A 12,681-nucleotide genomic window follows, 5' to 3' on the forward strand; every position below is an offset into this window, starting at 1 on the left:
TATTTGGTAATTTGTATTATTTGATATCCGTTTGAGCAGCCACCGTTTGTTGTCTTTGGCTGCCGAGCGTTAAATCGCCAACTTTTGTGTATCAAATCAGATCGCTGAGCTGGTTACCTTGGCAAGGTCGTTTATAAATTGCTACGGGGAGTGTTTGTCCAAACGATTAAAATTTATATTATTAGGATTGAGTCGCTTGAAGTGGCCTATAAATAACATTCGCACTGACATCATATTTACTGGGAAAGATGCATTTGTTATGTTTGTTTGACTGGGCCAATCGTCACACTAAACGATGACATTGGAAACTATTTAAGCTTGCTAATTTGCAATTCGAGTATGTGGAATGTAAATTCGTTGGCAAACATCTAATAGGTTACACTGTGCTAATTACGAGAAGGTTCTTTGGGTATTTGCTTAATACATCAAGTTATAAAATTATATCAGTGTTTGTAGTTTTTTTTTATTTCTTTTATTATCCTTGCTTAATAAAGTTTTCTTTAGAATTTTGAATAATAGCACCGTGATATTTTTGAACTTAAACAAATATAAATTTAGGTATTTTGATTTTGGGGGGAAATACTTAGACTATAATAACATATCTTTGTTTGACTTAAGTGTAACAAATTTTTCGAAACATTACTTTATTAAGATGCATAAATTTTGCAGTCTCATTTTCCGCTTTGGGCCAGGGGGGAAATACTTAGACTATAATAACATATCTTTGTTTGACTTAAGTGTAACAAATTTTTCGAAACATTACTTTATTAAGATGCATAAATTTTGCAGTCTCATTTTCCGCTTTGGGCCAGCTATTACTCTTTGGAAAACCCAGCCAACCGATTATCCATTTTTGGCTTTTGTTTAGCAGTTAAAATTTAATTAGCAAGGCGCATTGTAGCCCGCTTTTGATCTTTAATCAATTACCAGGTCTCGAATTGAGTGGGTTGAGCACTTTGTGGAGTATATATGCTACAACTCCGAGAAGTGAATGAGCTGGGCTATTTTACTATTGCCAAGTCATTCCAAATGAATATGCATAAAAGCTGGGCAAATAACAAATAAAGCACTGCAAAATGCATTCACACCGATTTGTTGAATTTGTGGCTATAAAAAGAAATATATAGCCAACATACATGTCTTGTACTGAAGGTCAGTTTGTTTTGGCGATTCACCGAAATCGCCAAAATTTAAAGAAAAAATGTGTATTGTGAAAGTATCTGCGAAATCGGGCGAGCTAGAGCCGAAAAATTTGTTCAGTTGCCCATTAAAGAAACGATTTGGCTTTTGTTCGTATGCAAATGAGTCTGGGTCAAGCGTTTGTAATCCGCTAAATGCCATCTTAATGATCAGCGGGCTCATGTAACCCAAACGATCTGTTAAGGTCATCTGCGAAACCGGAAAAGCGTCTCTCCACTCTTGACATTGAACTTCACTAGCAGTCCAATGACTCGGACCATTAAAGTAGTTCCAATAAAAATTCAATAATCGAAAACAGTAAACAGCGGAAGCTCTTTACTTCACCTACTTGATCTTTCGCACCTCCGCGCTAACAAGTCGGCGACAAATCGCTGATCATTCATCGACTTGTTCAGTTCGATTAGGCTTTACAGCGATCCGCGGGGTGCTAATCAATATGCAGCAAATTCCCAAAAAATAGCTCGTAAAATGGGCAAAAATTTGCAAGTTCACCCGATGAACTTGAAAAAAGATGGTCCATCGTGGAGCGGCGCCCAAATGTATCTCGTATCTTTTGGCGTGATCGCTCGAACGTAGCGCGCTGACCGACTAGCCCGGCAGCTACCTGTGTTGTTAACTGAGTTTTTTTTTTAACTTTTTTTTTGTATTTTATCTCGCATAGGCTTCAACGTTGCAGGCCGGGCAGCGTCGTTTCATTTAAGCGTCGGACATCAGCGGGCGCGCATGCGCACTCGTAAGATATATCGGTGAATCGATCTGGAGTATCTGTCTATATACGTTTGGCCTATTTTTGTACAGATTATTTCGTAAGTGCATTCTATCGGCAATAGTTTGGCATGGATTTTACATTGGCAAACGTGTTTAGAATTTCACAAGAGAACTTATGACAATTTGTGTTTCACAGTGCGCGTGTGTGTTCAAATCTGGTCTGCTGACGTAAACTCGATATACATTTAGCAAGTTGCTCCTAATGGGAACTAGTCAAGTTGTTAACTGACAAAAAATGCAGTTCTGTGGTTTTTTGGCTAATGAAATGCATCTCTGTTGACTTAAAGTGGAATAGATTGTTCACCCTAGGAATTTAGAACTAACATGTGTTTTACTTTTTACAATTTTATTGGTCATAGTTTTTAATTTTTATGCATACAAAGTTTTTAGTTTCCTCTAATTTCAAAATTTTATGTTGTCAATTTAACACATTTTAAACCAAATTTTATTACATTTTAGTTTTAGTTTTTCCTTTTTCAACTCTCTAAGATAGTTACAAAATTTATTAATATAACTGTGCTTAGTTTACTATTTTTGTACTTACTATGAACCCATTTTTTTTTTAATATATACATTTCGGTTCTTAAACAATTTTCTAACAAAAACAAATCTTTGCTAACAAAAATTGCCAATTTCTGTTATATATGCAATAAATTACATTATTATCATCTTTATTAGCCTGATGATTTTTTCAAAGATATGTTTTAAATAACGCAACCGAAATGTGTTAATCCCTGTTAATAGGCCACTCTGTTACTCATAAGCCATTAAGTTTGAAATCAGATTTAACAAATTTCATGTTATAGCTATCGAGATCTTCAGGCGGCACGTCTCAGCCAATTAAGCCCGGTTTAATAACCCGCATTGATTGGCATAGAGTTGATAACCAGAACCTTAATGAATCCAACGCCCTTCGGAAGGCGGGCCTAAAAGTGAAACCATTTGAAGCTCAAAGTAGTTCTGTAATCGCTATAACCGATCGAGTGGATCCAACCAGAAGGCCAAGGCCAAGTTATAGAACTCAACTGAGTGAAGACAAAGTCCGGCTTTTGCTTATGGAGTTTACATGTGTATCACGGATCGTTGAATCAGTTTTCGAGTTGGCTACTGTATCGACTCATTGAACTACTCGCCGGCTTTATTGAGGTTAATTGAAATGATTTATTAACATTTGTGCAATTTTTGTCGGCGCTTCGAAAAACCCCAAATTGAGATAATTTGCATAAAAAAACATTTGGCGCCCACAACTTAAAGTAATTTAATTTCGATATTTTCATTTCGATTTTTTGGCAATATTGTTGTTGTTTTATGAACATCCGCGTGCGGTTTATGGGTCAACGCTTAAATATTTGCTGCGTCTCCGCGATCGATTTATTTTGATTTTATTTGCAATGTTTGCTTTGATTTGGTTTCTTCTTCGTTTTCGTTTTGTTTTGACCACGAACCGGTTGGCTAGCATTAACTTAATATCGCTCCTTTTGCAAAGTCATTATTTTTATTGGCACTTTTGATTTTTCTTTGTCTTGTAACCTCAAAACCAGTTGAACTTGAGCTCAAAACGCGTTCGGGACTACCCGAAGTCGACCGGCCGTAAATAACGCTCAGAACATAAAAAGGGGGGAAAAGTGAAATCGTTCTCAAGGCCGCTGCAATTTGCGAGCAGCTGCTAATCAAGAGTTCTGGCTTAGACTTTCTTTTTTCTCAATATGCATGGCTAATGAATATTGAATAATAATGTTGTCTAAAGTTCTTAACGCCACTGCAAGGCTGTATTTGTGAAAAATACCATAAACGTCAACATTAAAATGAAAATAATTTGCTACATGAACAATGGGCATAAATATGTTTAAACATAGACTTGGCAAAAAACAAGTCTATTGGTCAATATAAATTTTAACAGCATACAAAACTCACTTAAATTTTTACAAATAAAAATAAAACAGTAAACCCATTCCGAATATAATATATATGTTAATTACTCAAACCTTTTAGTTATACTTAAATACTTTTAAATAACAAAGTTGTTAAAATTTTGTTGCAGATTAAGATACGGTCAAGATGAGATTTCTTGAAGTCTTGCTTCTCTGTCTGTGTTCCTTTCAAGCCGCCAGGGGCCAACTTCTGGTGGACTTGGCCCGTGATTTCGAGACTTCGCTGCTAAACAACCGGATTCCGGACACCACACGGTTTCTGCCGGAATATGACTTCATCATCGTGGGAGCTGGCAGTGCGGGTTGTGTGCTGGCCAACCGACTGAGTGAGATTACCTCCGCCAGTGTTTTGCTCCTGGAAGCCGGCGATCAGGAAACCTTCATCAGCGATGTCCCGCTGACTGCAGCTCTCACTCAAATGACACGTTACAACTGGGGCTACAAGGCAGAGCCCACGGAAAACGCATGTCAAGGACTAAAGGGCGGCGTTTGCAATTGGCCCAAGGGGCGTGGCGTGGGCGGCACGAGTTTGATCAACTTTATGCTATACACTCGGGGTCATCGCAGGGATTACGATGAATGGGCAGCGGCGAATAACTCAGGTTGGTCCTACGACGAAGTTCTGCCCTATTTCCGAAAATCCGAAAGGATTGGCATTCCCGAGCTGTATAAATCACCCTATCATGGTCGCCACGGACCGCTGGATGTGCAGTACACAGACTATAGATCTCAACTGCTGAAGGCCTTCCTAAAATCCGGCAGGGAAATGGGCTACGACATCACGGATCCAAATGGAGAGCAGTTGATGGGTTTCGCGAGGTCTCAGGCCACCATTCGGAATGGCAGGCGGTGTAGCACCAGCAAGGCCTTCATACAGCCTGTGGTACATCGCAAAAATCTGCACATCTCCATGAAGAGCTGGGTCACCCGGCTAATTATCGATCCGATCACGAAAACTGTCATTGGGGTGGAGTTCGTAAAGCAACGCCAACGGTTTGTGGTTCGAGCCAGAAAGGAGGTAATTCTATCCGCTGGCACCATCGCCAGTCCCCAAATCCTCATGCTATCCGGAGTGGGTCCGGCGGATCACCTGAGGGAGCACAATATCACAGTGGTGCAGGATCTACAAGTGGGCTACAATCTTCAGGATCACATAACACTCAATGGTCTGGTTTTCGTGGTCAACGATTCGACGGTCAACGATGCCCGTCTACTGAACCCTTCGGACATTTTTCGGTATTTAATTGCGGGACAGGGACCATACACTATTCCCGGTGGAGCAGAGGCATTCGCTTTTGTGAGGACTCCCAGCTCCAGTTTTGGTAAGACCTAATCACAAATTAAGTATATGTTGGGGCTCTTGTTAATTCCTCTAATTGCTTTTGCCCACAGCCACGGACTATCCCGACATGGAACTGGTCCTAGGAGCAGGATCTTTGAGTGGCGATCGGTTTGGCACCATGCGAAATTTACTGGGCATAACCGATGAGTTCTATGACACGATGTTCGGAGATCTGCAGAGCAAGGAGACTTTCGGTCTGGTTCCGGTGCTTCTGCGACCCAAAAGCCGGGGACGCATATCGTTGCGCAGCCGCAATCCTTTCCACTGGCCGCGCATGGAACCCAACTTTATGCAGCATCCGGACGATGTGAGGGCCATGATCGAAGGAATCGAAATGGTAAACATATTTTTATTTAAAAAACCAAAATTATTGATATTTTTTAATCTATTATTTGCCTTTTATTTACAAAATGTAAATGCAGGACATTAAATATGGCATACATTTTTAACATTTTAATCATAGAGCTAGATTATTCTTTTAATTTATTCTTAACTAGAGAAGATAGTCAACGAGTCCTGTTTCCATTTTTCAGATCCTCAAACTGGCCCGATCCAAGCCCATGGTGAAGATGGGCACTCGTTTTCATGACCGTCCTTTTCCGGGATGTCAGCACCTTAAGTTTGCCAGCGAGGAGTACTGGAGGTGCTGTCTGCGAAGATATGGATCCAGTTTGCAGCACCAATCGGGCACATGCAAGATGGGTCCCGCCACCGATAAATCTTCCGTGGTGGATGCCCAGCTCAGGGTGCACGGCATCCGGGGACTACGGGTTGTGGATGCCTCGGTGCTGCCCAATGTCCCAGCTGGCCACACGAACGCCGTTGTGATCATGGTCGCTGAGAAGGCGTCCGATATGATCAAGGATGCTTGGCGAATGAGGACCACTCCTTTGGACTCCTAAATCTATCCTTAAACTAGTTATTTATTGTTTAGTTGTTAAGACATTAGGTTAAGTTCTCATGTGATAGTTAGGCTGACTTTCAAATGTTCTTTGGCTTGTAAATGGGGTTTCTTTTAATGTTTTATATTATGAGTTGTGATTGGTGTTAGATATGAATATTTATTCAACGCACTGATATTTAACATTTTTGTAATTTATGTTGTTGTTTAACTCTTTGGACTTAAATTAAATTAAATACAAAATTATAAAACTTTGTTTGATTTGTTTTGTAAGTCAAAACTGTTGTTATAAATTACAAAAGAAATGCTTAAATTTGAAATATTGCGCCACGCCTCAAGCTTTTAAAAACTTTTGGCTTTTGAATTTTCCAGCAGCCAGCTTTTGTTTCTTGCAAAAGCTTTTCCAAAACCTTAAAATAATAAAATGCTATACAAAAAGTTAAAATGTGATAGTTATTTTTGTTTCAAACTCTTTTATGTTAAGAGTATTAATAATAAAATATCAATATGAATATTTATTTTATTTACATCAATACACAGTATTTTCATTTTTTTTTACAAGTCGAGTAAACAGTGGCGCCCCTTCAAAGAAACGTAATAGGTGGCGTGTATTACGTATTTTAAGCTTTACCTTACTATACGACTTTCGTAAGGCAATGAAAACACAAAAACTTTCACGTTTTACTTCCAAAAATGGTTGAAAATCTTAGCTGCTGACTAACCCTAAATTTAACTTTTTCTGTTACCAAAATAAGCATTGTCACGCAATGGCATATTTGAGTTCACTTGGGACATAGCTGAAGGCTAATACCAATAGCTTTGCGTGCTCCTTTGAGGATTGTTTTTAATGACCGCGCGCCGGGTAATTGCTGACCTCCCCCCTTGGACGCCGAGACAAAGATGCCGCCTAGCAACCGTTGCGTTTAGAGGTTCCTTAACCCGGCCATAAAGTTAACCCACTTTGTCTGGCCACTACTTGTATGTGAGGCCATGGCCACGTGGCGTATGTGGAATAAGCTAAATTAAATATTAAAAGAGTGTTGGCGGGAGAAAGAACACATAAGACCCAGAGGTTTTTTTTTTGTTGGACAAATAGTAATCATTCATTCAATTTTAAAGTTTAAAAATATTTCAATATTTATTTAAAATTATTTCTTAAAAAAACCGTAATTTTAATATAAAATTCTTTGTTTTCTTATGTAAAAAGATTACTTCAGTTAGTACCAAATGCCTAATGAATTATATCAGCTATTGATACAAATACCATTTTTCAGATATTTTGTGAAGATTTTTCTTCTTTACCTCCTACTGAAATATTTCTTAGCCTTTGAACGAAAAGTATTTGCTGCTTAAATACTTGGAAAATAAGTATTGAAAGGGCTGCACAAGTTTAAATTCCTCCTTGCCCTTGTATCGACTGATTGGCATTACTTAAATATTTAAGTCCTCTTTAACAAGCTGGAATTATCAAGCGCTGCTGTGGGCCAGATTTGGTGTATTTGCGGTGAAATATTTCTGCGGGTGCGGACCAGGATGTCTGCCGCTGCCATCCACCTCTCTATTCAAATTACGCGGATGCCCATGCCTGTGGTCATAGGTCAACAATGCGACATTTTGGAGCTCGGATTCCCAATATACGCTTTCAGCCACAAAACAGTCCAATTACGCCCTCGGTTCCCTGCAGTTTGTGAGCTAATTGATTTCGAAAATAATGGGGTCAATAATGGAATTGGTCTCTGAATGAAAAATCCGAAAACGAATTCGGAATTGGAAAATCAGTAAGGTAAAAAAAGGAGCAATTTCCGTTAAAGCGCATTAATTCTTGTTTTGTATTTTTTACCTGGGGCCATTTTAAGTTGTTCATTGGGGTTGATTTCAACCCAATGTTTCTTATCTGTTTTTCAGCTGAAGCTGTAGAAAGAGGGTAAAACGGATGTCACTCAAGTGTAACAACTTGACGATAAGACCGGAAAACGTTGCACTTAAATGAATAGGGTTGCATGCAAAGCAGCTCACTGAGTATTTGCACTATCTCCCTTGGCTGATCTAATTAGGAATGTTATGACGTGAGAAGGCGACTGAATGGGTCATAGAATGCCATGCTCCATGAGCTGTGCAATCAGGGGCATCTATTTCAGTCTGTGTCTATGGTATGGTGTGTTTTCAATTCTCAACATTTCCCATGTATCATTATATTTTCCTTAAAGGCATGCTTTTTTGTCCAAAGGACGGTTTAGTAATGTACAGCAAATAAAATGGTATACACCTGCAAAATAAAACCGATCGTATCGTATCATTTATTTAAGAGCATATTGTAAAATCATCTTGCAAATTTCCGGAGGCAACAGTTAATTAAATCATCATTTATTATAAACGATAGTAATCAATTTCTTACCTATTGAAATCAATAAACTTCTCAACACTCACTTTAAATCATTTTTAAAGAAAAATACATCGGCTAACCATTTCAATAATAGTTTTTAAAACTTCGTTTTGCAACATTTTCTTTAACTTAATGCACGGCTTATTTGCAAAAGTGCTCGAAGCCCTCGAAGAATGCAACGGAAACTAAGCAGAGTTGTAAAGTTGGCAGCAAAAAAAATTAAATGCGGCCAGTGAGGTCTGAGAACTGACCAGTCAAAGGCTTAATGAAAGGGGAATACAACGTTCCGGCTTAGTAGTTACTTTAAAAATGTTTCTCTTGCTGAAAGGGAAAAACTTTGCGCAGAAAAAACCACCGAAAGGAAAGGAAAAGTTGGATAAAAGTTTCCTGCTTTTGTGTGCAAATATTTAGCACGGAAATTGCACTTGCAACAGGAGAAGTCCTTGAAAAAAACCAATGGGGTTCCTGGTGCTATAATTAAATGCGCACAAGAAGCAAAACGAAAATTTTGTCGACGAATTGCGGTATGTAACGACTAATTGCATTAAGAAATAATGAATAAAGAAGACTTTTTAATTTGTCACAGTGACTAAATGGGTATCATTTTACAAACTGTTTCTCCACAACCAAATCACAGTCCAAGTTGCGTGTTATTATAATAAATGTGATTGAAGGAAGTGCAACTTTGCGCACTTTTGTAGAAGTTCCTGGGAAATGGGCTCAACATATGTTCGTGTCAATGCCTACGGAATTTTAGCAAGTTTACGGAGCGTTTCAAGTAAAGTCATTTCGCCAAATACACGTCAAGGCGGTAAGTGCTCGAAAAATATGGCAGCCTAGGCCAGAAGGGCGTTATAATTTATGATCGGCCAATAAAAATAATTGAAAAACATTAATGCCATGCCGCCTGAGACTGGCAGCGGTTAATGGCGAGCATTGAACTCGGAGCCCGGCCCAGAAATGTCCTTGTCTGGCTGAAACAAAAGCCACTCACTGCTTTCTCCTGGCTCCTTCATCGATTTCCTTGACAGAGAATCGGAGTGAAATCGGAGCTGGCACTAACCAGGCTACCGGAATATTCAAGTAATGGTTAGCAATAAAAAACGGAGCCATAAAAAGGCGAAGAGAGCATTGGCAGAAAAAGTCAAAGTTGAAAGAGGGCCTTGTTGAGTTTCGAGGCTGTGTGAAAGGTTTGAAATAAATAAAATATTAGATGAGGAAGATGCTGCTCGTATTGATTTCAAATAAAGTCAGTTATACTGATACTCAAAGAAGTTGTCTCTATTTCCTTATATAAAAGCACAATCAATTTAATGGAAACTGTAAATCATTGAAATAATAATATACAAATTAATTAAATGTAAGACTCAACTTAATCCATAACTATTTTGCCCTTAAAATATCCTTCAGTATTTTGGTTTAACCTTTATCTGAAAACTAGCTTACCCTTTTAGCTGTCCAAATGACAGGCACCTGACGGGAAAAATGACAAACATTCTAGTGATGCGTTGGCAGAAAGTTTTTGTTCCTGACGGCCACATCAAAGAACATTCTGTTCGACAAAAAGTTTGATTGAAAGGACAACAAAAAAAGCGTATTGTTTGGCTTGTACAAACTGGCTGATTGAGTGATTGGTCTAACTTTGGCACTGTCAAATCTCTATGGAACGACGTTGATTAGATTACAGAAATGTTTTTCGAGACTGTAAAAACGCAGGAACAGCAATTAACTAATTAAAATTGTGTGCAATATTGGAAAACATCCTTTTATGCTGGCTTGAAATTTTATCTAAATTATGAACAGAAATCCTTTTAGGACTCAACCCATTCTGGGCAAAGCTTGAGGTTTTTATCTCTTTGGGAAAACGGAAAACAGGCCTTAGAAATATCACATTTAAGCGGCGTCAGCGAATTGTGGCATCGGATTCCAGTCCATAAATCAAAACGCAAACATTATGCCATCCCCTGCGGATATTGTGTTATTTTATTGTTGAGTTCTTTAATTCGGCTAATGCAGCGATTCCTTTGGGTATTTTGCCACCGTAAAAAGGGATTTTCCGCAAACACGTACACATATTTTCGGTACTTTTAATGGTAAAATTTATCAACTTCGTAAAAAAATGTGAGTCTGGGATTACTTTTGAATTATTTATGACTGCTTTTCGTGGCTAATAAATGCCAAGGCCAATTGAGCACATGATGATAAACATATGATTTGCTTGAGGAGATTTGGGGTGATTAACAGCGTATCCAATCTTACTCGCTTGGTCAATTAGTGCACATTTAACGGATTTAATAGGCCGACATGTGGAAAATTGGTCAATATCATTGTCCGACTGTGGGGCAATCAGCAAAATAGCTGGCCATTCAGCATTTCGCTCTTGGTGTGAACTTAACGCAATATAAATGGTAATTTCCTGTTTAATTCGTCCCGGGTGTCCATATTTGCTATTTGGACTGTTGCCATTCGGACATGGGACATTTTGTGAACTAATTTATAGCTAAATCATGGTTATGGCCAGCTCTTATTGAGAAGTACTAGGGGAAGGGCCTGTTGCTGTCAGAAATTTGTTGAAAGTAAATTAACATAATTCAAAAATAAATTTAAGTGGCTTCTCTTTCTGAAATCATACAAAGAGCAAATGGGTTTGTTGTGTGGCCTCTCAAGTTCTTAACAAATAAAGGTGAAGCAGGAAAAAATTTAATAAAGTTCATTTAACAAAATGAGTTTTTAGGCTTTTGAAGGTCGTTTTATTATAATTAATTCATATTGAACCATTCAGTTTTCGGTCTTACCCAGATTAAATATTTAGCCTTACCAAATATAAGGCCTAAAAAACATTTAAAGCCGTCAAATCCAAAATTCTCTTCCCATTATTCAACTCTCGACTCCAGCTGCTGACATGGGAGGAAAAAGCTAATATTTGCTTGTCGTACTTTAAATTAGGGATTTCGGATGCATGTTTACGGTGGCCACAACTCACGAACACGTGCCCAATTTCGACCCGGTTTTATTTGGGCCCAGGTGGCAATAACCCTTGTAGGTCCTTTGTTGACTCGTCGCCCAGCGCCTTTTCATTAATTTTCAGATGCAAATGCAGCGTTTTTTGGTAAGGATGTGCCCGAAATGAGACCAACATCCATACCCTTTTCACCTTTCATCACCGAAGTGCGGTTACTGGGGAAAAGATTGAAGGCAATATAGTTAAGTGTGTTTACCTAACACTCTCTACGAAGGGGAAGATTTTAATTTAAAACGAAATTTGTTTGAGCAAAATAATTTAATGATACTAAATCACTTTGAAAAACAAACTTGTGTTAATCGCTTTTCATTCCAAAGTTCAGTTAACCAAAAGTCTTTCCAAATTGTAAATTTCGATTTTCCAACTAACTTATTGGGCTGCGATTACCAGCTGTATTTTTTTGGTCTGTTTTAGATTCGTTTATTGCGGCCTTTGCCTATTGACTTTGCCACGCACAATTAGATGGTCGAAAAGCGCATCCAGGAAATTAGCAATGAACGTCAGAGGAAATGGAAAATCGATCAGTAAATAAGCGAATCGTTTCAATCAAATAGACCAATAAATAGGTAAATAAAATAGGCGTGGGACCTAATTTGTTTGTTAAACGGGCTACACTTCTCTACCATTGGCCTAAAAAAATATATTTATCCCTGAAACTTATATTGCATTGTATAGGAAGTATGCCTTAAAATATTTTTATTAAAAATTAAAATCTGTATCCCAGGGGAAGCAAGTGATATAACTATGCAGCGCGGAACCTAATTGCACATGGCTAATGATTTGCTGTTTCAATTATAAACGGTTAAGTGATTCAATGTTTAATTTGGCCAATTAGTCAGTCAGGAGCAGTTGTTCACGACAGGTAAATGCGACAATAACTGCCTGCTGCTAAGTGAGGCTAATGTGGTCGTAAATAATCGCCGCCGAGAAAGGATATTTCACCTCCAGATTCATGAACCCTTGGGCCTGCTTCGAACATGCATAAGCCATAAATATTTTGACGCACTTAATGCCAGTTCGTGTTTGTGCTGGCATCCTAATTACATTTTGATGCCCCAACATCTGGCAGTTTTTATGCGAAACGGTAACGAGGTCCTTAGATATTCTTACGGTGATGATGTGTTAGAGCAAATG

General features: G+C 38.5%; 1 protein-coding gene across 3 annotated transcripts; it reads left to right on the forward strand.

The window, feature by feature from the left end:
• The first annotated feature begins 1,852 nt into the window (after positions 1-1,852).
• On the forward strand, positions 1,853-6,398 carry LOC128266138 (glucose dehydrogenase [FAD, quinone]). 3 transcript variants are annotated; one of them, XM_053002435.1, is made up of 6 exons: positions 1,853-2,006; positions 2,105-2,126; positions 2,775-3,114; positions 4,010-5,221; positions 5,292-5,578; positions 5,775-6,398. In XM_053002435.1, exons 4-6 carry the CDS (start codon positions 4,027-4,029, stop codon positions 6,141-6,143), a joined length of 1,851 nt encoding a protein of 616 aa, XP_052858395.1. In that variant the 5' UTR covers positions 1,853-2,006; positions 2,105-2,126; positions 2,775-3,114; positions 4,010-4,026; the 3' UTR covers positions 6,144-6,398. The 3 variants fall into 3 exon arrangements, with proteins under 3 accessions (XP_052858395.1, XP_052858394.1, XP_052858393.1); XM_053002434.1 differs by lacking the exon at positions 2,105-2,126; XM_053002433.1 differs by lacking the exons at positions 2,105-2,126; positions 2,775-3,114 and having other exon boundaries at positions 1,863-2,006.
• Positions 6,399-12,681: the final 6,283 nt, after the last annotated feature.

Source organism: Drosophila gunungcola, chromosome 3R (assembly GCF_025200985.1).
Source record: "Drosophila gunungcola strain Sukarami chromosome 3R, Dgunungcola_SK_2, whole genome shotgun sequence".
Lineage (NCBI taxonomy): Eukaryota > Metazoa > Arthropoda > Insecta > Diptera > Drosophilidae > Drosophila > Drosophila gunungcola.